This window comes from Malaclemys terrapin, chromosome 5 (genome assembly GCF_027887155.1).
Source record: "Malaclemys terrapin pileata isolate rMalTer1 chromosome 5, rMalTer1.hap1, whole genome shotgun sequence".
In the NCBI taxonomy this organism is placed as follows: domain Eukaryota; kingdom Metazoa; phylum Chordata; order Testudines; family Emydidae; genus Malaclemys; species Malaclemys terrapin.
The window spans coordinates 1,221,226-1,247,158 of NC_071509.1; the positions used below are offsets into that span (position 1 = coordinate 1,221,226).

Here is a 25,933-nt window from a genome sequence, read left to right on the forward strand (position 1 = left end):
GCCGGGGGGCATCCCAGTCCCCTGTGCTGGCTGCACCCTGCCAGGAGCCGCAGACAGCCAGAGCCAGGCCGGGCTCCCCCAGGACCAGGTGTGGCTCTGCCGCGCGTGCCATGGAGAACAGCGCCACCTGCTGGCACAGCCCACACAGTACCCGGGCTCCTCCACACTCGCGGCTGCAGGAGGGGGCTGGGGGCCATGGTGGGAAGGCGGAAGGGAGAGGGTGGGTTCTTCCATGAGTTTTATTAGGAACAATCTGTAAATCCCCAGGTAGGTACAAATCCCTGAACAAATTCCCACTGGGCGCCACAGCTAGGGTGACCAGATGACAGAGGTCAAATATCGGGACGCGGGGGGGGGGGGGAAACAGAGTAAAAAAAAAAACTGCCAGAGCACAGGAAAAACGGAGAACCCACCGGCAGCTCCACACCCCGCCCCCCACCAGCTTGCCTCCGCTCCGTCTCCACCTCCCCCCTTGGGGGGGGAGGGGGCAGCACGCAGAGCCCCCCTCCCCCCCGCCAGAGGGACCTGTCAGGGGGCCAGGTGAGTCCCAGGCAGTGCTAGCCTTACCTGGAGCGGCTCCCAGGGAGCATCCAGCAGGCAGGTCCTGTCCCTCTGGCTCCTAAGGTCGCTCGGGTCAGGTCGGGGACAGGGGCAGGGGGGTCGCTGCCGGAGCCTACAAGCCCCCCCCGCCCTTGCAGCACACAGTGGAGACCTCCTCGCCGTCTCTGTGCGTGCCTGGGGAGTGGGGATGCAGCCGGCGGGCAGGCAGGCGCTGGGAGTTCAGCTGCGCTGCCTCAGGGCCCAGGAAGAAGAGGTGAGCGGCGCCGGCAGTGCCGGCTTACGTCCTCCACCAGACGGTCCCCCGATATCGGGACAAGTCCCCTAAAATCGGGACGTCTGGTCACCCTAGCTGCAGCCACTGCAAACCCGGGGCTGGCCGGGGGGAGAGCCTGCGGAGCTCCACCAGGACAACAGCTCCCCTCCCCACGGCCCGGGAGCAAGGCCCACCGACCGGGCGCTCTCAGGGCCATCAGAGGTCAATTTGCATCATCTCCCGCAGGCAGATCCTGGCCCCTCAGCCCTCCACAGCCTGGCACCTGCCCCCCCGCAGCCAGCCGGTCTCTGATCAGCAGGGCAAGGCAGCTCTCTGGTACCCAGCTGGCTTTGCACTCAGGGCTGTGGGAGACAGGTGAGGCAGAGGGCAGCCAGACTGGGCCGGAGCCAAAGAACGGAGCCGGCACCGGGGCAGAGAGCCCCAAGGGCGTCGCTGCACATCAGCGAATGGGGATCCGGGACCAGCCTGGCGTGGCAGGGGGGCAAGGGGCTGGCCCAGGCCGGTGGGGCTCTGCATGGGGTGACCCAGGTTAGCCCCAAGGGCAGAGGGATGGTCCAGGAACAAAGGGACAATGTTAAAAGCCCGAGTAAGTGGAACCGGGGGTGGCTCTAATGGACAGGGGCCGCAGCCCGACCCTGCCCCTGGGCCACGCTCCCCACCCAGCCAGCCCCCACAAAGAGCTACAGGAGAGCGACCAGAATGGGTCAGGCCAATGGTCCATCTAGCCCAGTGTCCTGTCTGCCGACGGGCCAGTGCCCGGTGCCCCAGAGGGCGCAAATCATCGCAGCGCAGACAGGCCCTAGCAGGGCAGAGTCAATGTAACAGACCCGGGGCTCAGCCAATCAGAAGGCAGGAAGCAGAGAGCGTGGCTGAGGGAGGAACCTGCCCCGGGACAATTTTTGGTATGAAATAGCCATGGAAGAGCAGCCTGGGGGGTGGAGACTACAACTCCCAGCATGCCACACTGCCCTTCATCCCAACAGCATGGCTCCAGGGCATGCTGGGAGTCGTAGTACCCATAGGCCTCACTCCATAATAAGGCAAAGGGGGCTGCAGCCAGCTCCAGTGCCCCCATAGGTGTGGGGCACAGTGCCCCCCCACTGGGCAATTCCAGCCCTACCGGCCATTCCCTCCAGGCCAACCAACCCCAAGGCAGCCCCTGGGAGGCTGCCCCACCCAGCACACATGGCTCCTTCCTAGGGAAGGGGAACCCGCAGCACAGCCAGCCAGGGTCCCGATCCACACAGCAGCGAGTCCAGCCCTACCCCGGGGGGGGGTGACACCCACTGGCTGGCAACAGGCAGCAGCTGGAGGGGTCTCGGGAAGGCCCAGCACTGTGGCCATCCAGTCACTTGTGTGCTCTCGAGGCAGCGTGGCCAGGCAGGAGCCAGCTGTCAGCCTGAGGACATCCGGCCTCCAGGCCCCTGCAACGACGACGGGGCCAGGGCAGGGCCCTAGTGCTGAGCCAGCTTCTTGTCCAGCCCCTTGCTCTGGGGCAGGTGGCGGAAACGGCAGTCGGCCCCGTAGCTGCAGCCGGCGTTCCGCCAGAAATGGCACTCCAGGGTGGGGGGCACTCGCACCGGCTCCCTGCGGGCACACAGAGAGGGTCTAGAGCCTGCCCATGCCTCATCAGCCCATCCCCCAAACAGCCCAGAGCTCCAGCCCCCCACCGGCAGACCCCGGGCTGGCATCACGCCAAGGCAGCACCAGGCCATGGCTCCAAAGGAGCGTCCCGAGAACCTCACTGGGGAAATAATCCAAGCTGGCACTAGAGGGGTGGGGTGGTTTCCCCCCCCCGCGTCCCGATATTTGACCTCTGTCATCCTCCGAGCAGAGCCAGGGCACCTGGAGGGGTGCCGGGCAGCCCCCTCCGTGGGGCACCAGCAGGGGCCCAACTCCTCAGCCCTTGGGACAGCCTCCTTCGGCTCCTCAGCTCCACATCTCAGCAGCCAGCCAGGGGGGCCCCTGCCCACTCCTGCCCCGCTGCAGGCCCCAGCACTCCCACTCCCCAGGGCAGCACCTACCTCCCCACGGGCCGCGGGACGTTGCCAGGGCCAGCCCGACCAGGGGCCGGGGTTGCATGGTCAGGGTGCTTCAGCTGCAGCACAAACTTGGTTCCTTCCACTTCAGCCCCCTGGGGAGAAAGGGGCCGGTCAGCACAGGCCACCCTGTGGGGCGGGGCGCTTGCAGCGCGGCCAAGGAGCAGTGCAGGGAGGGCACCACGGCACAGCAGAAGACACGCCAATGAGGCAGGGTTCTGGGAGAACAAGGCGGCCCCGGCTGCGGAGCAGAGGGGTCTGGGGGAGAGGCCGCAGGGAGAGCAGACGAGCCCAGGCTGGTGTCACCAAACTGGTGTCGCTGGCACAGGCCCTGTGTGGACGGCCTGGCCCGGCCCGGCCGCGGGGCACTGAGGGAGGGTTCAGCTCACCCAGAGCTGACTGGGACAAGTCTCCATGCAGAGTGTGTGCCCGGGGCAGGAGTGGGCAGCGAGCGGGGGAACGACAGAACCCACGCGGGGCTCTGTCTCCACGGGTGAGAGCCCCAGATGACCCTTCGGGTCCGGCCCCCCAGCCAGAGAGAGGCAGGATGAGTGGGCTCCTGGGCACAGCAGGCCTGGCCCTAGGAGAGCCGAACGCCTGCCAGGACTGGTCCTGCCTGCTGCCCACCAGGCTGCATTGATGGCTGGCATCAGGGGCCTGCCGGCCCAGAGCAGCCTCTGCCAAGCCACATGGGCCAGTGCCCCCAGACCCTCTCCTGACCTGCAGGGCTGCGTAGGCCGCCTCCGCCGCCTCCTTCTTGGTGTAGTTGATGAAGGCGCAGTACTTCTCCGGGAGCATCCGCACCGAGTGGATGGGCCCAAACCTGCTGGGCAGAGAGCGTACTCAGCCCTAGGCTCGGGGCAGCCGACACGAGGGCTCTTGTGCCAGCAGCAGGGAGACAGAGCCAGCGAGGGGGCCCTGGGTCGCCCAGGCTACTCCAGAGAGGGCAGGCTGATGCGCCCCAAGGCAGGCACGGCTCCCGGCCCCACGCTGCAGGGAGGTGCAGCTACAGCCAGACGGGAGAGGCTATGGCCCAGAAGGCAGCGCTCCTTGGATTGGGCAGCCCCCAGGCTGTGGCGCTTGCTAGCCAAGGCAACCTGGGGGGGGGCACCAGTGGGACTGGGGCGAAGGGCCGGGAGGGGCACCAGCATAGGGGCGGCCAGGGGTCAAGAGAGCCCCGGCAGGGGAGGGACAGGCTGGCAGGAGACACAAAGCAACAGGGCAGGGCAGGGTTTGTGCCGCAGGGCCCAGGCTCCAACCCAGCCCCACCATGCCCTGCCCCAGAGGGCTAGGGGGATGGGAGGAGAATCACTCACCCCTCAAAACAGCTGCGCAGCAACTTCTGGGTGATCCTGGGGGTGACGTTCCCAACCCACACAGCGTACCACTCCCTGCCAAAGGCACACAGCACGGGGTCCCCCAGCGAGCCAACCAGAGTATTCCCCCCCCCCCCCCCCCACAGGCCCAGCGCCTGCCCCTCCCCGCCTCCAGGCCCAACATCTGCTCCCCCACTACACCCTCAGGCTCGCACCTCTGCCCCCCCAGCCCCAGAATCCCCCCTGCCCTGGATCCAGCATCTGCCCCCTCCCTGCCCCAGAGCCCACCCCTCCCGAAACACCCCCAGGCCCACCTGGCTCTTTGCCCAGGGCCCACCCCTCCCCACCCCCCCAGGCCCACCTGGCTCTTTGCCCAGGGCCCACCCCTCCCCACACCCCCAGGCCCACCTGGCTCTTTGCCCAGGGCCCACCCCTCCCCACACCCCCAGGCCCACCTGGCTCTTTGCCAAGGGCCCACCCCTCCCCACACCCCCAGGCCCACCTGGCTCTTTGCCCAGGGCCCAGCGCCTACCTCACCCCCAGACCTAGCAGGCTTTCTGCCCAGGTCCCAGATTCCTCCTCAAGCATAGCCAGAGATGCACCCGGGACACTAGCCTGTTTCCCCCCTCAGCCCATCTCCCAGGCGCCCCATTACCTGGCCTGATGCGCAGTGGCTACGGGGTGTCTGGTGCTAGCTGGGGTCTCCCTGCCGCTGGCCCGGAGCCCCTGCTGGGCTGGGCCTTTCCCTCGGCTCCGCGAGTTAGTGATGGTCACAAACCCGCTCTCCCCATCCTCGTCCCCCTCGGCGCAGCCACTGCTGCCCGGGGACCAGCTCCTGGCCGGCTCACCTGGGGGGACAGGCAGGCTGAACGCACCCCCGCTCCAGCGGCACAGCGCTGTTCGGTCCGAGGCAGGGACAAGCGGGAGGCTGCTCACGAGCTGCACAGAAGACTCGGCCCCCACAGCGGGGACACTGCAGAGGGGACAAACTGAGGGCTGGGGGACTGGCAGATCAACCCCGAGCTGCCCAACAAGCCTAATCCGCAGCCCCCTGCTATCCCAGACCTGGGTCCCCCCCCCCTCCCCCGCACAGCTCTGCCAGTGCCCCTCAGTCCCAGCCTGCAGCCTTCCCACTCCCAACAGTTACTGGTTCCCCGAGGAAGACTGGGCCCAAGCCAGGTCTCTGCAGGGAAGCAGAGCTCCACACCCAATGATCCCCATGCCCTGGGCCCTTACCAGATCCCGCCAGCTGAGACTCCATGGCTCCCAGCGACGGCTCCATGGGCAGGCTCCTCTCGCCGCTAAAGCCGTTCTCCTGACGGGAAGGGAGCAGGTCAGCGGCCCAGCCCCACTCACCTTTCCCCAGCTAGTGAACTAGGGCTCTGATTCTGCTGACCATCACCCTGGTATCTGGGCACCTGTACATCAAATCAACCCGGGGTGGTGCAAGCGTCCTCGCAGGGAGAGGCCCCTGGCAGAGTTTCCCAGCATTGCCAGACCCCCTCGGGGATTTCCCCCTGCAGCCAGGCTCCTGGCTGGCCTGTGCTCTCGCCAGGGGTCAGAGCACGGAGCCCCTTGCCTCGGGGGCAGATTGGACACCAGGGGCTCGGAGGGGCTGCAGCTTCGCCTGTCCCAGCCAGAGCGCCCAGCCTGCGAGGGGTGATCCTCCCGAGAGGACGCTGGGCCCCCAGTGATGTCCCAGTATGCCTGGCAGGCAGAGATTATTCCTGCCTCATGCGCTCTGTCCCACGCAGGGTCCAAGCCAGCCAGCCCACCCCACACTCGCTCAGGCCATGCTGTGCCCATGGCTGGAGGGCCCGTCTCCCCCGCACCCCGTGTCAACAGCAGGGACACTCACCAGGATGAGCTGCACCTGGCACGTTTCCAGCTGGGCAGCTGCGTCGGCATGGGACCTGTCCAGCCGCAGCAGCTCCAGGAAGGTGCTTTCGGCCTCGGCATAGCGCTGGGGAGAGCCAGGTAATCACTCACTGCCACCCCCCACCGGGCCCAGCGCCTCCCCACTCCCCCCTGCCCCACAGGGCCAGGCACCTGCCCCCTTCCCCTGAGCCTGGCACCTCCCCATCCCGCCTGTGCCCCAGGGACCAGGCACCTCCCCCACCTAGACCTGGTGCCCACTCCCATGGGCCCCCCATCTCCCCGAGCAGCAGGGCCAGGCTGGGATTCAATCCCTGGCTCCCACCCCCCACGCCCAGGTACCTGCAGCCCCATGAGGGCCTTGCCCTTGCGGAAAAAGCCTTTGGGCCAGCCGGGCAGGAGGCTCAAGGCCACGTGGGCGTCACTCAGGGCCTTGTCGTACTGCTGCATCCTCTCATAGCAGTACGAGCGGTTCCCAAAGAGCCTGCAGGGAGAGCGCGGTCAGCGAGCCTGCGCCAAGGCCGGCTGCCTGCCCCTGCCCCAGCGTCAAAGCGCCCGGCAGCGCTGGGCCTGTCACGGAGTCTGCCCCAACCCTGCCCCTGCCCCAGGGTCAAAGCGCCCGGCAGCGCCTGGCCTGTCACGGAGTCTGCCCCAACCCTGCCCCTGCCCCAGGGTCAAAGCGCCCGGCAGCGCTGGGCCTGTCACGGAGTCTGCCCCAACCCTGCCCCTGCCCCAGGGTCAAAGCGCCCGGCAGCGCTGGGCCTGTCACGGAGTCTGCCCCAACTCTGTCCCTGCCCCAGCCCCAAAACGCCCGGCAGCGCTGGGCTGGTCACGGAGCCTGTGCCAAACCCTGCCCCTGCCCCTGCGTCAAAGCGCCCGGCAGCGCTGGGCCTGCGTGGGGTGAGGTTCCAGCAGACCGTGCAGGCCTAGAGGGAGTCGGGCTGGGGATACAGAGCCAGGGCTGGGAGGGAGCTGCACAGGCTGCTAGCTGCACCTCTAGCCTGGAGAGCCCCCCACCCCTCCCAATGAGAGAAACACTCTCCCCAGCCCTGCCCCAAAGAGCACCCCCCTGAGAGAAATAAACACACTCCCCCCAGCCCTGCCCCCAAAGAGCACCCCCCTGAGAGAAATAAACACACTCCCCCCAGCCCTGCCCCCAAAGAGCACCCCCCTGAGAGAAATAAACACACTCCCCCCAGCCCTGCCCCGAAAGAGCACCCCCCTGAGAGAAATAAACACACTCCCCCCAGCCCTGCCCCCAAAGAGCACCCCCCTGAGAGAAATAAACACACTCCCCCCAGCCCTGCCCCCAAAGAGCACCCCCCTGAGAGAAATAAACACACTCCCCCCAGCCCTGCCCCGAAAGAGCACCCCCCTGAGAGAAATAAATACACTCCCCCCAGCCCTGCCCCCAAAGAGCACCCCCCTGAGAGAAATAAACACACTCCCCCCAGCTCCCCCGAGAGAAACACGCCCCCGCCCTGAGAAACACTCTGCCCCCTGCCCCAGAGAGCACCCCTCACGCTCCTACCTGTGCTCCCGAGGGTTGAGTTTGACAGCCTCAGTGAAGAAGAGCACGGCCTCCTGGAAGCAGCCCCGCGCCGCCGCCTCGTACCCATAGCCTGTGGGAAGGAAACAGGGTCACCAAGACAGGCGCTGCGTTGCTGCCCCCTGTGCAGCTCAGCCAGGCCTCCAGGGTGGAGCTGGCTCCAGTGCCCGTGCCTGCCTGGCACCTACACGGAGATCACGCTCCCCACGAGACAAGCGGGATGCAGCGGGGAATGGGCCGTTTGCTCAGGGGCAGAGAGGGGGAAACAAGGCTGGGAAGCAAAGGGTTAATGCATCCCTGAGGTCAGGGCCCTAGGAAGGCCTGGGCCCGCTCAGGGCTGGGCTAGCAGGGGCTGTGGGGCAGGAGTGAGGGGCACCGGCAGAGCTGGGGGGAGCCCAGGGCTGGGTTAATAGGGGCTGTGGGGCGGGAGTGAGGGGCACCGGCAGAGCTGGGGGGAGCCCAGGACAGGGCTGGCAGGGGGCTGCGGGGCGGGAGTGAGGGGTCAATACACACAGCGAGACCAGGAGTGAGGGGGATGGCAGGGCGAAGCCAGGTTGGCACAGGGAAGGCGGGGACACTTTTCTGGCCCCACAGCCCCAGACCCGTTCTGCCTGGTGTGGGAAGACCGGGCCTGTGAGGGGCGGGGGACACTGACCTGCTAGCACTGTGCTGGGATCCACTCCGCTCACAACCTGCCCAGGCCTCGGCACCTGCACAGGGAGCCAAGTGACATGGTGAGGGCTGGGGCTGCCGGGGCCAGAGCACCAGTTCAGACTGCAGCGAGGAGGGTTGGGTTACAGCAACGCCCCCCTGCTGGCCCTTGCCCCCACCGGCACCAGCATTCACGGAACCACTCTGACCAGTCAGTCAGTCGCACTGAGGGGGTCCCCACCCGCCTGCCCCAGGGAGCTCTCACAGGCCGAGCCGTGCTGACCAGCTTGGGGTGCATCAATGGGAGGAGGTGGGGGCCCTTAGGAGACCTGTCTCTGCCCAGCGAACCCAGGCGGTACCAGGCACCTCCAGGACATTCTCAATGTCTCCAGCCCATGGCCAGAGAGCTGCCCGGGGTCAGGACACACAGCAAAGAACTGCTACCAGGGATGGACACAACTCAGGGGGACACGCAAGGCTGGGGTACTGCAACGGCCGCCACCCAGCCCCACCGCCGTGGGGCCCCCCACGGTGCAGAACCTCTGGCTTGCAGGGGAAAACCTGAAGCCTCCTAAGCCCCCACCACAGGAAGACATACCCCTGCCCACACAGGCCGCGCATCTCGCCATGACCGGGCAGCAGGGGACACGGACAGGGCTCTGAAGGGCAGTGTGGAGCTGGCCAGACTTGCACCCACCGCCATGGCAGCTGTGGGCAGCACGCTCACACCCTGGCCTTTCCCCTCGGCCAGAAGGGGAAGGGGATATTTTCTGCCCAAGTTGAAGGCTTTGTGCCCCATGCCCTGCCCCCTGGGGGTGGACTGGCCAAGGCTGGGGACAACCCACCAAGCCCTTCCCCCACCTCTGGGCCTGTGACTCACACAATGTAGATAAATCTCTGATAATTTTCATATAACTTTACATTGTGCCTCTTCATATAACCTTGTGGTGGGTCTACCCACGTGTGACCTCTGTATCCTGGGACTTTGTATCAAAGCCTCATTTAGAAACTTTGCATTGCCCTTGGTATAATATTATAGCCCCTAAGGACAGAATAAGATAGAAGAAAAATTTCTGTTTGCTAGCAGTAGAACAAGAGCTCTCCCCCCCACTCTTAATCAATTGCCCTGTTGAATGAATGAGGTGTGGATGAACAAAGCATGGAAGGCAGCACCTCGAGACAGCCTCAACTGTTGGAGAGGGGCTGGGAGCCAGACCCAAGGACAATAAAACGTGTCAAGTGGGCTCATTAAAGACAAGCAGACATACCGACGGCCTCGGGGGTTAGAAGCAAGCACCTTCTTTTGGAAACACCCTCTTTGCAGCATTGGGACAACACTCAAAAGAAAGCAGCACAAAGGACCAATGGACACAGAGTTTGAATCTGGTCTAGATTTGCATAAGAGGAAAGCTGCTATAAAAGTGAGGTGTCTTGCAGAGGACCCCGGGTCTCGTCTTGTCAACATGGGAGCATCGATCCGGATCGGCAGAAGCCCGGCTCCACCCCCTCCCCCATCTAACTCACCTGGCCAGTGAAGTTAAGGGGAGCAACTAATTGGTAACAACAAGACGGAGTGTGTTTGTGTGTGTGTGTGTGTGTGTGTAAGTGTAATATATTATATGCATATAATACAGTGTTAATGAACACATGTATTACTAATAAATGTGGCGTTTTGTCTTATTCCCCCTGAAAAAATCCTGTGCAGTACTATAAGTACAACAACAGGGCCCCGAGCTCTGAAAACCTGCAGGTCCCCACGCCAGTCACTTGAATGGCCGGCAAGTCCAGCCTCCCACCCCAGGCAGCCAGCAGGGACCAGCCAGCCCAGCCCGGTTCTGCCTCCCAGCTACAGTCTCTGCGCCAGAGCTTGCGGGTGTCTGTGTGGGCAAGGTGGTGCCCCACTGCGGCCAGGGCCCCCCAGGCAGAACAGCTCTGGGGAAGCGCAGGGCTGTGGCAACAAGGTGCTTTTAGAAGTCATTCAGCTGTCACTTTCCAGCACATCTCTGCCCCATGCCCAGACGACATGCAAAGACATCAGTCCTGTGCTGGGAGTCCCGGGGGTGGGGATTCAGTCACCCCCACCTAGCCCAGCCCGTCCTCAAAGGCACAGTTTAGCCACCCTGTGAGATCACCGGGACACAATCCACACGACGGCCCAGCCCGCGCCCAAAGCTCCCGTGCTGGGATTCTTGGCTGGCACCTGGGCACTGAGCCCATCACTATGGTGCCCGGGCTGCTCTGGTACAGCGCTGCCAACCAATTCCCCACACGCCCACCGGCCGGGCGCGCCCTCTGTGATAGCGCAGCACCAGGGCGGGAAGCAAATCCCTCCACTCTGCCTGCCTGCCAGGGATTAGCACATTCGATAGTTCTCAGTCAGTCCCGGGCCCCCTGCACTGAGGGGGGCGCCATGCGCCAGAACTAGGCACCTGGACGATTACATGCCACGGGGACTGGCACCTTCCAGAGAGACACGCAGACAGACCCACTTCCCTCAGCCGCCACAGCACCGCCAAGGAGAACGGGCCCCTCCTCTCCCCGGGGGGGGCTCTGCTTCCCCAGCCGCTCCAACTCCACAGGGAGCCAAGCCCAGCAGCCTGCAGGACGGGGCGTCTGAGTGCGCTGGCCAGCGTGGGGACCCACCTTCTCCTTGGGCCAACAGCACAAGCAACTGAGCAGCTTCCAGTCCAGGCAGGGCCTCTGGCCTGTTCACTAGCTCAGGCTGCAGGCCTGGCTTGGAGCGACGCTGCACCGTTCGCTTTAGCCACACTCCCCTGAGCCTTGGGTCTGCAGGGAGCTGTGGCTTGCTTGCATAGCAGCTTGCCATGGGGCTGCCCCACACCTTCCCCCATTCACTCTGCAGCCTAACGCCCCATCCTGGGCCCATGTCTCTCGAGCCGCTCGCTGCATGGGTCGGCTGCTCCCAGCAGCAGCCCCGGCACACTCCAGCCTGGCCTTGACCCTGACACCGGCCCCGCCACCCAGGGCTCTGTCAGGGCACAGATGTCCTAGGCCAGGGTCCACACCGTGGATCACTTGCCTCTTTTCCCCGCTGGCTCCCTTGCAGGGCTCCCAGCTGGGTCACTGGGCAGAGCCTGCCCTGCCTCTGCTCCCTCACGCTAAGGGCAGGTGACTAGCAGGGGGCTGACCGGCTCCGCCTACGCTTGCCCTGCTTTTCTTGCTCCTCCTCTTAGAATCACAGAATCTCAGGTTTGGAAGGGACCTCAAGAGGTATCTAGTCCAACCCCCTGCTCAAAGCAGGACCAATTCCCAACTAAATCATCCCAGCCAGGGCTTTGTCAAGCCAGGCCTTAAAAACCTCCAAGGAAGGAGACTCCACCACCTCCCTAGGTAACACATTCCAGTGCTTCACCACCCTCCTAGTGAAATAGTGTTTCCTAATATCCAACCTGGACCTCCCCCACTGCAACTTGAGACCATTGCTTCTTGTTCTGTCATCTGCCACCACTGAGAACAGTCTAGATCCATCTTCTTTGGAACCCCCTTTCAGGTAGTTGAAAGCAGCTATCAACTCCCCCCTCATTCTTCTCTTCTGGAGACTAAACAATCCCAGTTCCCTCAGCCTCTCCTCATAAGTCATGTGCTCCAGACCCCTAATCATTTTTGTTGCCCTCCGCTGGACTCTTTCCAATTTTTCCACATCCTTCTTGTAGTGTGGGGCCCAAAACTGGACACAGTACTCCAGATGAGGCCTCACCAATGTCGAATAAAGGGGAACGATCACGTTCCTCGATCTGCTGGCAATGCCCCTACTTATACAGCCCAAAATGCCGTTAGTCTTCTTGGCAACAAGAGCACACTGTTGACTCATATCCAGCTTCTCGTCCACTGTGACCCCTAGGTCCTTTTCTGCAGAACTGCTACCTAGCCATTCGGTCCCTAGTCTGTAGCAGTGCATGGGATTCTTCCGTCCTAAGTGCAGGACTCTGCACTTGTCCTTGTTGAACCTCATCAGGTTTTTTTTGTCCCAATCCTCTAATTTGTCTAGGTCCCTCTGTATCCGATCCCTACCCTCTAGCGTATCTACCACGCCTCCTAGTTTAGTGTCATCTGCAAATTTGCTGAGAGTGCAGTCCACACCATCCTCCAGATCATTAATAAAGATATTAAATAAAACCGGCAAGAATACTGTGGGAGACCATATCAAAAGCTTTGCTAAAGTCAAGGAATAACACATCCACTGCTTTCCCCTCATCCACAGAGCCAGTTATCTCATCATAGAAGGCAATTAGGTTAGTCAGGCACGACTTCCCCTTCGTGAATCCATGCTGACTGTTCCTGATCACTTTCCTCTCCTCTAAGTGCTTCAGAATTGATTCCTTGAGGACCTGCTCCATGATTTTTCCAGGGACTGAGGTGAGGCTGACTGGCCTGTAGTTCCCCGGATCCTCCTCCTTCCCTTTTTTAAAGATGGGCACTACATTAGCCTTTTTCCCGTCATCTGGGACCTCCCCCAATCACCATGAGTTTTCAAAAATAATGGCCAATGGCTCTGCAATCTCATCCGCCAACTCCTTTAGCACCCTTGGATGCAGTGCATCCGGCCCAGTGGACTTGTGCACATCCAGTTTTTCTAAATAGTCCCGAACCACTTCTTTCTCGACAGAGGGCTGGTCACCTTTTCCCCATATTGTGCTGCCCAGTGCAGCAGTCTGGGAGTTGACCTTGTTCGTGAAGACCAAGGCAAAAAAAAAAGCATCGAGTACATTAGCTTTTTCCACATCCTCGGTCACTAGGTTGCCTCCCTCATTCAGTAAGGGGCCCACACTTTCCTTGACTTTCTTCTTGTTGCTAACATACCTGAAGAAACCCTTCTTGTTACTCTTAACATCTCTTGCTAGCTGCAACTCCAAGTGTGATTTGGCCTTCCTGATTTCACTCCTGCATGCCTGAGCAATATTTATATACTCCTCCCTGGTCATTTGTCCAATCTTCCACTTCTTGTAAGCTTCTTTTTTGCATTTAAGATCAGCAAGGATTTCACTGTTTAGCCAAGCTGGTCGCCTGCCATATTTACTATTCTTTCTACATGTCGGGATGGTTTGTTCCTGCAACCGCAATAAGGATTCTTTAAAATACAGCCAGCTCTCCTGGACCCCTTTGCCCTTCATGTTATTCTCCCAGGGGATCCTGCCCATCTGTTCCCTGAGGGAGTCAAAGTCTGCTTTTCTGAAGTCCAGGGTCCATATTCTGCTGCTCTCCTTTCTTCCTTGTGTCAGGATCCTGAACTCAACCATCTCATGGTCACTGCCTCCCAGGTTCCCATCCACTTTTGCTTCCCCTACTAATTCTTCCCTGTTTGTAAGCAGCAGGTCAAGAAAAGCTCTGCCCCTAGTTGGTTCCTCCAGCACTTGCACCAGGAGATCATCCCCTACACTTTCCAAAAACTTCCTGGATTGTCTGTGCACCGCAGTATTGCTCTCCCAGCAGATATCAGGGTGATTAAAGTCTCCCATGAGAACCAGGGCCTGCAATCTAGCAACTTCTGCTAGTTGCCAGAAGAAAGCTTCGTCCACCTCATCCCCCTGGTCTGGTGGTCTATACCAGACTCCGACTACGACATCACCCTTGTTGCTCACACTTCTCAACTTTATCCAGAGACTCTCAGGTTTTTCTGCAGTTTCATACCGGAGCTCTGAGCAGTCATACTCCTCTCTTACATACAACGCAACTCCCCCACCTTTTCTGCCCTGCCTGTCCTTCCTGAACAGTTTATATCCATCCATGACAGTACTCCAGTCATGTGAGTTATCCCACCAAGTCTCTGTTATTCCAGTCTCTTAGCCAGGGGAGGCAAGTTCACCCTGCCCGCTCAGAGGGAACCCAACGCTCACCTCCTGCTGGGGCTTCCTCTCCGGCTCCTTGCGCTCAGCTCTCGGCGCCTTCTCCTTCCTGGGCGCCAGCGGCTTCACGCCCACCTTACGCTGAGCTTTGGAGACAAAGGTGCTGCTCAAGTCCAGCTCATCCTGGGGGAGGGGGACACAGGCATCAGGCTGGGTGGGCAGGGACATCAATCCAGCAGCATGCCACGTCATGCCCTGCGGGTTGCATGACCAGCAGACACCTGGCCCCAGAGGCAGCGGGTGCCTTGGTTCCTGGCCCCCAGCCATCACCGAGCCAGCTGACCCCAACTTTCACAGCCCGCCCATTCCAGCTAGGCAGGCCGGGTGAGCGCCGGGCCCTGCACGAAGCAGGACAGGGCCACAGCCCAGCACACCCAAACCTCACCTCCGTCTCCTCCTCGGTGCTCATGTCTGCACTCCTGACCTGGGCCCTGGCTCCCTCCCCTCTCCTAGGAGCTGGGGCCTTGCTGGGATTTCTCCAGGAGGGGCTGGAGTCCAGGGGCCCCTTCCACAACGATGTCATGGCGCCTTCCTCCTCCGCGTCACCATTCAGACAAGGTTCATTCTGCAAGGAGAGCACCGGCCTGTGAGATCAGAGCTCCACTGGCAACTTCCCCAGCAGGGCAGGGCTCTGCCACACCCACCCGCCAGACTCCCTGGGAGGGGAGAGCCCAGCCTAGCGCTCACGGGTTACAGCCCCTCCTCCTCTCGAACACACGGGAACCAAGAGCACTGTGCCTCGGAAACGTGGCCCCAAGCCCGGGGATGGCAGGGCAGATGCCCGGAGAGCAAGGCACCCCAGCCACTTACCGACTTCATCTCGGGCTTGGGCTTCAATTCTTGTTCTAGTTTTTCTTGCCTCTTCCGGTCTTTCTGCCTCTGGAAGCCACAGAGAAACGAGTGAGCTCCAGAGAGCTGGTGCTTTCCCCAGCCAGGGCTCTGGCCCCGCTCCCTCCCGGGGCAGGCTGCACCAGGTTCCGAATCGCCGCCAACACATTGGGTAGAGCAGAGTCAACTCATCCTCCAGGGGCCCCCCCCCAAGGGCAGGTTCTGTGGGGAGCAGGGCAGCCAGCCGGGCTCCTTGGCAAGGGGAATGGAACTGAGACAGGCTCTCCTGCAGAGCCCCGACGCAGGGCAGCCTGGAGCTAGGGCCTGGGCGTGAGAGGACTCCAGGGAAGGGAGCGCACCAGTACAGCCTGGCCAGCACGCCCTGTTCCACACTAACCGGAGAGTCCCTCCAACGCGTGCGATTGCCGCAGGATCCGAGTGAGACTCCCAGCTCTGGCTACTTATCCCAGGCTCAGTGACAGCCCCAGACCCCATTCAATCGACCCGCCACACCACCCCTCTCCTGTGGGACTGCTTTACACTAATCTCCTCCAGGAGTACAAGGAGGAGACTGAGCTCCACATGGCCCCTTCCCACAGGCTGAGAGGGAGCTGGAGAGCTCAAAACACAGGGCAACCGGGCAGCAGAGAAACCAGACGTTTGCCCTCCAGTGGATCCATCAGGCTGTGGGCGAGATGCACCCCCCAGCCCCTGGGGTCACCGGCCAGGCGGAGAATGCAGAGGAGGAAGCAGGCATGCCAGGCGGCTGGGACGGCAGCAGGAGTGGAGAACGCAGCCCTGGGCACTCACCTTCTTCTTAAGTCTTTTCTTCTCTGCTTTCCTTTTAACTCGCTCCTCCTCAGCTACCAGCTCCTTGGCGTTCTTCTCCGCTTCCTGGGGAGAGAACCACGCAAGCTGGGCACAGCCCCACCCCAGCCAGCCCTTCCCCACTGGAACCGAGAGGCCCTACTCCCCAGGAGCTCACAAGTGATGATCAGCGTGGGGTGGCAGCTGTGAGAAGGACCCCTTCCCCCACAGGAAATCAGACTGCAGGGAGAGCAGAACCAAGGTCCAGAGCAAGGAGCCATGGTAGACAGGCAGCTGAGCAGGTGCTCCCGGTAGTGCCATGCTGGATCTAATAGGGGAGCGCGGCCCGTAGATGGGCAGGCAGAGGGGTGGTAACACCTCTGTCTGCAGCATCAGCGCGACCTTCGCTGGGACAGCAGCCCCATGGCTGGAGTCTACATTCTCAAAGGGAGGGCGACAAACTGGAAAGGGATCAGAAAAGAGCTACAAGGATGCTCTGAGAGCTGACCTCCGGGAGAGGCTGAAGCACCTCAGTCTATTTAGCTTATCCACGGAAGAGTTCTGAGGGGACGACGAGTACCTCCTCCCTGGGGAGGAGACTTCGGAGAGCCCAAGGCGCGAGCACACAAGAGCAGGACGAATGGCTAGCATCCCGGGGGACTTGTTTCTGCAGGGACGTGGTGCACTCGGTGTCTTTCTAAGAGAGGCTCTTGCTCAGCCAAACGCCTGAAATCCCTGGGTGGTTCTCTGGGCTGGATGGGCCAATGCTCCCTTCTGGCCTTAACAGCTTGGAAGCTTTCCCCGGGGCAGGTTCTCTCACCACCGCTACTGCAGGGGCTTTTGCACCTTGCTCTATAGCAGCTGGAGACAGGCTCCGTGGAGCCCTGGGCTGATCCAGGACGGGGATCCCGGTCTGCACCCTGGCAAAGTCCGAGGGCAGCTCGCTCTGCTCCTAGAGGAGCAGTACAACATCCATGCCCAGCAGCGGCCCCTCGGGCTGGTCAAAGGTAGCACTGACAATCCTCCACCCCTTCCCCCAAGTTCTTCCACTCTGCTCGGCAGCCAGGACACCAGCAGCAGGTCCTCCTTGGCAGAGATGCAGGAGGGACCACAGTGGACAAAGCCCTTAGGAAATGCATGGAGGGCCCCATCCTGTCCTGGCCACAGCGGGGCTTCCAGGGGACTGAGACAGGGTGCTGGGCCAGCCCTCTGTCACTCCAGCTCCCACTAAGGGAGGTAAATTGGAGCTGGCTAGAGAAACCTGCACCTGATTGGCGAAGGGGAAACAACTGCCAGGTTGATTAGCCTGGGGCTGCATAAAAGCCTCAGAGGAAGGACGCCAATGGGGCAGACAAAAAGGGGGAAAGCCAGAGAGTGGAAGCTCTTCTCTCCTGGCTGCAAAGGCTGGGAAGTCCTGCAGACTGAAACCCCCTAAGCTGTATATGGTGAGAAGGTGGGGGGTTTCACGCTGTAAATCAACAGCACCGGTGATTGCTTAGCCAGAAGGTCTCGGAGTGGGTTTTGGAGCAGAGCAGGGGCAGGAGCAAAGGGGGCCCTGCTACGCCCTGTTACATGGACCCACTGGGGGAGAGGCCGGCCGGCCCAGGGGAACGGAAGGGAAAAAGGACGACCCCGGGGCTCTGCTCACCTCTGCGGTCACCCGCTGCCTCTGGGGCAGTTTCAGGTCCAGCAGTTGATAGTCCAGCGAGCTCTGGGGCAGGGGAGCTGGTGAGGTGTCCTTGCACAGGAAGGATTTCCTGAAGCCACAGAAGGTGCCAGGGACTGAGTCCTCGTCAGTCTTTGCATCGTATTCCTTGCTGGAATCAACCCACTTCTCCTCCTCCTCCTCGTCATACTCCCCATCGTTGTCGTAGTAATAGCAGAGCTCGTCGTCCGAGTCTGCATAGGGAGAGCACAGCAGAGCTCAGCGACGGCCTATGCCGTACCACCCCTCACCAGGTCCCAGCCACGCCCCAGTGCAGGACTCCACCAGCCTATACCTCCGAGGGAGCGGCGCTCTCGATGCGCCCCCTCACGCCAAACCCCAGCGCTCCCCAAGCCTCTAGTCATCAGGGAAGGAGCAGCCCCATCCCGAAACCAAAACACGGAAATAAACCAACTCACCCCAAACCCCTCCCCCCAGAGGGAGGAGCCTGAGATTCCACAGACCCCAAGGCCTTCCCGACTGCTGTCAATCTGCCATGGGAGGTGCCCAGACTCTGTGGTGATGGGTAGGGGCTGGGCTTGTCAGGATGGGGCGGAGGGGATGGGAGATTCCTGGCTGTTCAAAATCCCAGCCTTGGAGGGGCTCTCGCTCTGGGGAAAACATCGTTCACAAGTCCCCCAGGGGACCTCGACACCACAAAGAGAAACCTGCAAGGCCGCATCACAGAGCCCAGGTCCAAGGAGTCAGGCTTGCAAGACTCAAAATAGCAGTGCAAAACTTCCCACTCGGGCTGGAGCCTGGGCTCTGAAACCCAGCCAGGGGCTCGGATCCCAGCCTCCAGCCCAAGCAGGAACGTCTACATTGCTGTTTTAAGCCCTGTAGTGCAAGCCCAAGTCAGCTGAGCTGGGCTCTGAGACTCCGTGCCGTGGGTTTTTCTCTGGAACATAGCCATACTCCTAGAATGTGGATGAATTTCCTCCACCGCTGGGTTTTAGCAGGGACGAGATGACCTGCTGACAGGCTCCCGCCCCATACATGCCTCCAGGCCATAGCTCTGGTCCTCTGTTTGGCTACCTCTCGTCCTTGTACTTCAACTGTGAGGTCTCTGGGGCTGCGACTGGGGCTGTGTGTGTACAGCGCCCAGCACAGCAAAGTCCTGGGCCACCACTGGGGCTGCTCGGCTCTGCCACGATGCACATGGCTGGGGAATGTCCAGGCCAGGGCGCTGACTGACAGGTGTTTTGATGGGTATTCCCTCCCCAGCCCCACTCAGATTCGAACCATGCCGGGATCAGTCACAAACTGGGAGGGGAAAGAGCACCCCGCTGAGTCCTGCCCCAGAGACTACTCTCCCAGCATGCAGTGCTCCATCTGGACCCAAGCAGCCTGAATTGCACACTGGGAAGTGGAGTCTTCCAGGGCCTTGTGTACTGGAGAAGAAAAAAGCAGCTACAGCAGGCCCCCTTGTGGCAGCCTCATCAGAGGCAAAGGACTTTTCAGCTCTTGGAGTCTGAACCCTACCCTCCACCGCAAAGCTGATTCTCCCAGGGCAGGGTGAGGCACTTGGCAGAAGGCAGGGTGCATCGTTCGGAAAGAGCTTCTGGGCCAGGGCTGGGGACTGGCCCCTCTCGGCAGTGCTGGCTTGTCCCCGCGGGGTTCCCGAGCACTTTGCCAAGGACATAACGTAAGAACATAAGAGCGGCCAGACTGGGTCAGACCAAAGGTCCATCTAGCCCAGTATCCTGTCTGCCAACAGTGGCCAGTGCCAGGTTCCCCAGAGGGAATAAACAGAACAGGGAATCATCAAGAGACCCATCCCCTGTCACCCATTCCTAACTTCTGGCAAACCAAGGCTCAGGACACCATCCTGGCTAATAGGCATTGATGGACCTATCCTCCATGAATTTATCTAGTTCTTTTTTTGAACCCTGTTATAGTCTTGGCCCTCACAACAACTTCTGGCAAGGAGTTCCACAGGTTGACTGTGTGTTGTGTGAAGCAATCAAACAGGGCTCATGGAAGCAGGGATGAGAAGGGGTGAGGAGTGTGAAGCCTGCCCGCAGCAGGTATACGCCAGGGCCCCAAGCCCTGGGCACGGCAGCATCTCATACAAGCACAAGAAGCATGTGGACTGATAGCACCGCAGGGGTGGAGTCAGGAGGGGCTGGGGATTACTCTGCTTGAGGAGACAGGCTGATTCCACAGGAACAGGAGAGACACTGCTTCCAAGAGCTTCTGACCCAACAAGGTCCACCCAGGAAAGCCCCTGGAGTCCCCGACACTCCCCTTCCCCACCCCCTCATACCTGCTATCTCCTCGGCTTTGGGGGGGGCATACAAGTTCTCCATCATCAGCTTCTCCATTAAGTTGTTGAGATCCTAGGAGAGGGAACCACAGCTAGTGACTCAAGGCATCCAGCAGCCTCCGCTGGGTCTGTTAGCGCCGCCCCGGGCACACAGCCGCGCCCTCCCGTTACAGCAGCCCCCGCCGGGTCCCTTAGCGCCTCCCTGGGCTCACCGCCGCACCCTCCCGTTACAGCAGCCCCCGCCGGGTCCCTTAGCGCCTCCCTGGGCTCACCACCACCCCTCCCATTACAGCAGCCCCCGCCGGGTCCCTTAGCGCCTCCCCGGGCTCACCACTGCCGGCTCCCGTTAGGGCAGCCCCTGCCGGGTCCCTTAGCGCCTCCCCGGGCTCACCACTGCCGGCTCCCGTTAGGGCAGCCCCTGCCGGGTCCCTTAGCGCCTCCCCGGACTCACCACCGCGCCCTCGCGTTACAGCAGCCTCCGCCAGGTCCCTTAGCACCACCCTGGGCTCACTGCCGCCACTCCCATTACAGCAGCCCCCGCCGGGTCCCTTAACACCTCCCCGGGCTCACTACCGCCCCCACCTGTTACAGCAGCCCCCCCTCCCCCCGGGTCCCTTAGCGCTGCCCTGGGCTCACTGCCACCCCTCCAGTTACAGCTTTACAGCTACCCCCGCCGGGTCCCTTAGCGCCTCCCCAAACACTGCCGCACCCTCGCGTTACAGCAGCCCCCGCCGGGTCCCTTAGTGCCGTCCTGGGCTCACTGCTGCGGCCTCCGGTTAGGGCAGCCCCTGCCGGGTTCCTTAGCGCCGCCCCGGGCTCACTGCTGCGGCCTCCCATTAGGGCAGCCCCCGCCGGGTCCCTTAGCGCCACCCCGGGCTCACCGCCGCGCCCTCGCGTTACAGCAGCCCCCGCCGGGTCCCTTAGCGCCTCCCCGGGCTCATCGCCACGCCCTCGCATTACAGCAGCCCCCGCCGGGTCCCTTAGTGCCTCCCCGGGCTCACCACTGCCCCTCCCGTTACAGCAGCACACAACTTGAAGCTCTGGTCAAACCAGACAGAAGAGACAGGAGTGAGAGTCTCCCACAGCCCTGGCCCAGGCTCCCCATCCCCTCCTGCAAACCATGCAGCCAAGGGACAGATGCCTTCCAGCCCAAGCGACTCAGCAGCTATGTCTAATTGCCCTCTCCCACCCCAGGGGTCTGGCTGGGAAGGTGGGAGCCCCATGATCCCCTTGGGGGATGCACCCCACACTCCCTGGAAGGCAGAGGGACGGCAGACACATACCTCTTCTTTGCGGTGTTCTAAGTTGGGGTCCCAGCCATACCTGGTGAGCAGGCTGAGGGGGAAGTGCCCCGGAAGGAAGGGCCCTGTAAGACAGCAGCTGTAAGCAAGCAGCCAAGCGGGCCAGAACCGAAAGTGAACGTGCACAGGGCCAGGAAGGCCAGATAACAGACCAACCCACCTGCTGTGCAGAGACCTGCCAGCTGATGTGTGGCCCAATCACCCCTCTCCCCTGCAGCCTGGGCAAAGATCTCCCAAGGAGACACCCACATAATACCCCTGCCTCAGCCCCAATGTATCTCCTCACCGTTCGCTCACTCGGGGGAGCGCCCCGGGGGGCAACAACACTTCCTCCCCCCACACGGGGGAGGTGCTCACACCCACGCCCCCAGCAGAACAGCCTGGGGCTCGGGAGTTCCTTTCTTCCCGCACGTACCCAACCCCCCCACACACACCTTTCCCTCTGCGTGCAGCCCCTCAGATCCCCCCCACTCCCCCGCGCTTAGCCCCTCAGACCCCCCTAACCCTCTCCTGTGCCCGGCCCCTCAGACCCCCCCCGCTGCCCCAACCCCCCCCGCGCCCGGCCCCTCAGACCCCCCCAACCCCTTCCTGTGCCCGGCCCCTCAGACCCCCCCCACTGCCCCAATCCCCCCGCGCCCGGCCCCTCAGACCCCCCCCACTGCCCCAACCCCCCCGCGCCCGGCCCCTCAGACCCCCCCAACCCCTTCCTGTGCCCGGCCCCTCAGACCCCCCCCACTGCCCCAACCCCCCCACGCCCGGCCCCTCAGACCCCCCCCACTGCCCCAACCCCCCCGCGCCCGGCCCCTCAGACCCCCCCCACTGCCCCAACCCCCCCGCGCCCGGCCCCTCAGACCCCCCCACTGCCCCAACCCCCTCCTGTGCCCGGCCCCTCAGACCCCCCCAACCCCCTCCTGTGCCCGGCCCCTCAGACCCCCCCAACCCCCTCCTGTGCCCGGCCCCTCAGACCCCCCCAACCCCCTCCTGTGCCCGGCCCCTCAGACCCCCCCCACTGCCCCAACCCCCCAGACCCCCCCCACTGCCCCAACCCCCCCGCGCCCGGCCCCTCAGACCCCCACCACTGCCCCAACCCCCCCGCGCCCGGCCCCTCAGACCCCCCCAACCCCTTCCTGTGCCCGGCCCCTCAGACCCCCCCCACTGCCCCAACCCCCCCACGCCCGGCCCCTCAGACCCCCCCCACTGCCCCAACCCCCCCGCGCCCGGCCCCTCAGACCCCCCCCACTGCCCCAACCCCCCCCGCGCCCGGCCCCTCAGACCCCCCCACTGCCCCAACCCCCTCCTGTGCCCGGCCCCTCAGACCCCCCCAACCCCCTCCTGTGCCCGGCCCCTCAGACCCCCCCAACCCCCTCCTGTGCCCGGCCCCTCAGACCCCCCCCACTGCCCCAACCCCCCCGCGCCCGGCCCCTCAGACCCCCACCACTGCCCCAACCCCCCCGCGCCCGGCCCCTCAGACCCCCCCAACCCCCTCCTGTGCCCGGCCCCTCAGACCCCCCCAACCCCCTCCTGTGCCCGGCCCCTCAGACCCCCCCCACTGCCCCAACCCCCCCGCGCCCGGCCCCTCAGACCCCCACCACTGCCCCAACCCCCCCGCGCCCGGCCCCTCAGACCCCCCCAACCCCCTCCTGTGCCCGGCCCCTCAGACCCCCACCACTGCCCCAACCCCCCCGCGCCCGGCCCCTCAGACCCCCCCCACTGCCCCAACCCCCCCACGCCCGGCCCCTCAGACCCCCCCACTGCCCCAACCCCCTCCTGTGCCCGGCCCCTCAGACCCCCCCCCGCTGCCCCAACCCCCCCACGCCCGGCCCCTCAGACCCCCCCAACCCCCTCCTGTGCCCGGCCCCTCAGACCCCCACCACTGCCCCAACCCCCCCGCGCCCGGCCCCTCAGACCCCCCCCACTGCCCCAACCCCCCCACGCCCGGCCCCTCAGACCCCCCCACTGCCCCAACCCCCTCCTGTGCCCGGCCCCTCAGACCCCCCCCCACTGCCCCAACCCCCCCGCGCCCGGCCCCTCAGACCCCCCCACTGCCCCAACCCCCTCCTGTGCCCGGCCCCTCAGACCCCCCCCACTGCCCCAACCCCCCCGCGCCCGGCCCCTCAGACCCCCCCACTGCCCCAACCCCCTCCTGTGCCCGGCCCCTCAGACCCCCCCCAACCCCCTCCTGTGCCCGGCCCCTCAGACCCCCCCCAACCCCCTCCTGTGCCCGGCCCCTCAGACCCCCCCCACTGCCCCAACCCCCCCGCGCCCGGCCCCTCAGACCCCCCCCACTGCCCCAACCCCCCCGCGCCCGGCCCCTCAGACCCCCCCCACTGCCCCAACCCCCCCGCGCCCGGCCCCTCAGACCCCCCCCACTGCCCCAACCCCCCCGCGCCCGGCCCCTCAGACCCCCCCACTGCCCCAACCCCCTCCTGTGCCCGGCCCCTCAGACCCCCCCAACCCCCTCCTGTGCCCGGCCCCTCAGACCCCCCCAACCCCCTCCTGTGCCCGGCCCCTCAGACCCCCCCACTCACCCCGCTCCGGCCCCCCGGGGGCTCCCGCCTCCCCGAGTCCCGCGTTCGGCATCAGCCCAGGGAGGGGTGGCCTCCCTCCCACAGCGGAAACACCGCCCTCCGCCCACCCCACAATCCTCTGCGCCGCACCGTGACCGGAAACAGTCACAGGAGTCCGCCCGGCCGGCGGACCGGAATCTGTCATCTGCTGACGCCATTTTTGTTAGGGGCACGACATGCCTGAGTCCGCCATCTTTGTTCGGGGCACGACAGCCCGTGAGCCCTGAGTCCGCCATCTTTGTTCGGGGCACGACAGCCCGTGAGTCCTGAGTCCGCCATCTTTGTTCGGGGCACGACAGCCCGTGAGCCCTGAGTCCGCCATCTTTGTTCGGGGCACGACAGCACGCTGGTTCCTGGGGCTCCACGTGCGTTTGCCAAACAGCAGCAGAGGCTCCGGCCGCAGCGCTCACTGGGTCAGAGACCCCAAGCCCCGCGCTGCCAGGGCTCTCTGCAAGGACACAGGGAGAGCGGCCAGGCTGGGTCAGCCCTGTGGCCCATCCAGGCCAGCGCTGGCATCGGGGAAGGAACAGAGCTGGCATCCTCGAGTGCCGGCCAGCCCCGGCTCCTGGCAAACCGAGGCCAGGCCAGTGGTGCCCAACATTTCCCGTCACATCCCCCCAGCAGGAATGGAATCTGCTCCCTGCTCCCCATTACTGCCCCGTTGGGCTGACAGCGGAGCTGGGGGGCTGAACTGGGGATGGCGGCGTACTGGAGCTAGAGCTAGAGACGCAGCTGGCTTGGGACTGGGTGGTGCTCCCTCCCCACCCTCTGTGGAGGCTGGGCCAGGTCCTGTAGCATGTCCTCCCCCCCCATGTTTGGAGCATGCCCCACAGTTTGGGGACCACTGGGCTAGGGACACTTAGAGCATGGGATTGCATCCTGGTGACTAATAGCCTCCATGAACTTACCTAGCTCTTTTTTAACCCAGTTATACTTTTGGCCTTCACAACATCCCCTAGCAAGGAGTCCCACAGGTTGACTGTGCGTTGTGTGAAAAAATACTTCCTTTTGTTTGTTTTAAACCTGCTGTGTATTAATTTAATTGGGTGACCCCTGGTTCTTGTGTTCTGCCAAGGAGTAAATAACACTTCCTTATTTACTTTCTCCACACCAGTCATGATTTTATAGACCTCTGTCGTATGTCCCCTTAGTCGTCTCTCTTCTAGATTCATAGATTCTAGGACTGGAAGGGACCTCAAGAGGTCATCGAGTCCAGTACCCTGCCTGCATGGCAGGACCAAATACTGTCTAGACCATCCCTGATAGACATTTATCTAACCTACTCTTAAATATCTCCAGAGACGGAGATTCCACAACCTCCCTAGGCAATTTATTCCAGTGTTTAACCACCCTGACAGTTAGGAACTTTTTCCTAATGTCCAACCTAGACCTCCCTTGCTGCAGTTTAAACCCATTGCTTCTGGTTCTATCCTTAGAGGCTAAGGTGAACAAGTTTTCTCCCTCCTCCTTATGACACCCTTTTAAATACCTGAAAACTGCTATCATGTCCCCTCTCAGTCTTCTCTTTTCCAAACTAAACAAACCCAATTCTTTCAGCCTTCCTTCATAGGTCATGTTCTCAAGACTTTTAATCATTCTTGTTGCTCTTCTCTGGACCCGCTCCAATTTCTTCACATCTTTTTTAAAATGCGGTGCCCAGAACTGGACACAATACTCCAGCTGAGGCCTAACCAGAGCAGAGTAGAGCGGAAGAATGACTTCTCGTGTCTTGCTCACAACACACCTGTTAATGCATCCCAGAATCATGTTTGCTTTTTTTGCAACAGCATCACACTGTTGACTCATATTTAGCTTGTGGTCCACTATAACCCCTAGATCCCTTTCTGCCGTACTCCTTCCTAGACAGTCTTTTCCCATTCTGTATGTGTGAAATTGATTTTTCCTTCCTAAGTGGAGCACTTTGCATTTGTCTTTGTTAAACTTCATCCTGTTTACCTCAGACCATTTCTCCAATTTGTCCAGATCATTTTGAATTATGACCCTGTCCTCCAAAGTAGTTGCAATCCCTCCCAGTTTGGTATCATCCGCAAACTTAATAAGCGTACTTTCTATGCCAATATCTAAGTCGTTGATGAAGATATTGAACAGAGCCGGTCCCAAAACAGACCCCTGCGGAACCCCACTCGTTACGCCTTTCCAGCAGGATTGGGAACCATTAATAACAACTCTCTGAGTACGGTTATCCAGCCAGTTATGCACCCACCTTATAGTAGCCCCATCTAATTTGTATTTGCCTAGTTTATCGATAAGAATATCATGCGAGACCGTATCAAATGCCTTACTAAAGTCTAGGTATGTTCTAAGCTGAA

General features: G+C 62.4%; 1 protein-coding gene across 4 annotated transcripts; it reads right to left on the reverse strand.

The window, feature by feature from the left end:
• Positions 1 to 225: 225 nt before the first annotated feature.
• On the reverse strand, positions 226 to 23,660 carry TTC31 (tetratricopeptide repeat domain 31). Of its 4 annotated transcripts, none has more exons than XM_054029520.1 (18): positions 23,565 to 23,660; positions 21,019 to 21,101; positions 19,736 to 19,808; positions 17,413 to 17,663; positions 15,768 to 15,851; positions 14,940 to 15,008; positions 14,515 to 14,694; positions 14,121 to 14,252; positions 8,270 to 8,324; positions 7,597 to 7,687; positions 6,408 to 6,549; positions 6,049 to 6,153; positions 5,427 to 5,505; positions 4,846 to 5,038; positions 4,191 to 4,265; positions 3,595 to 3,697; positions 2,860 to 2,969; positions 226 to 2,422 (listed from the first exon to the last, which is right to left on the reverse strand). In XM_054029520.1, the coding sequence occupies exons 1-18, from the start codon at positions 23,614 to 23,616 to the stop codon at positions 2,290 to 2,292; spliced, it is 2,010 nt and encodes a 669-aa protein (XP_053885495.1). In that variant the 5' UTR covers positions 23,617 to 23,660; the 3' UTR covers positions 226 to 2,289. The 4 variants fall into 4 exon arrangements, with proteins under 4 accessions (XP_053885495.1, XP_053885497.1, XP_053885496.1 ...); XM_054029522.1 differs by lacking the exon at positions 23,565 to 23,660 and adding an exon at positions 21,323 to 21,446; XM_054029521.1 differs by lacking the exon at positions 23,565 to 23,660 and adding an exon at positions 21,197 to 21,316 and having other exon boundaries at positions 14,554 to 14,694.
• Between the last annotated feature and the right edge of the window lie 2,273 nt (positions 23,661 to 25,933).

Excerpts from the sequence above, each read along its gene's own strand:
- TTC31 (XM_054029519.1), bottom strand. The coding sequence starts at position 21,287 with ATGTGGGTGTCTCCTTGGGAGATCTTTGCCCAGGCTGCAGGGGAGAGG. Across the intron at positions 14,695-14,939 it reads CCAAGCCCGAGATGAAGTCG|AATGAACCTTGTCTGAATGG; the intron begins GTAAGTGGCTGG and ends CTCTCCTTGCAG. Across the intron at positions 2,970-3,594 it reads CGGCCTACGCAGCCCTGCAG|GGGGCTGAAGTGGAAGGAAC; the intron begins GTCAGGAGAGGG and ends CTTTCTCCCCAG.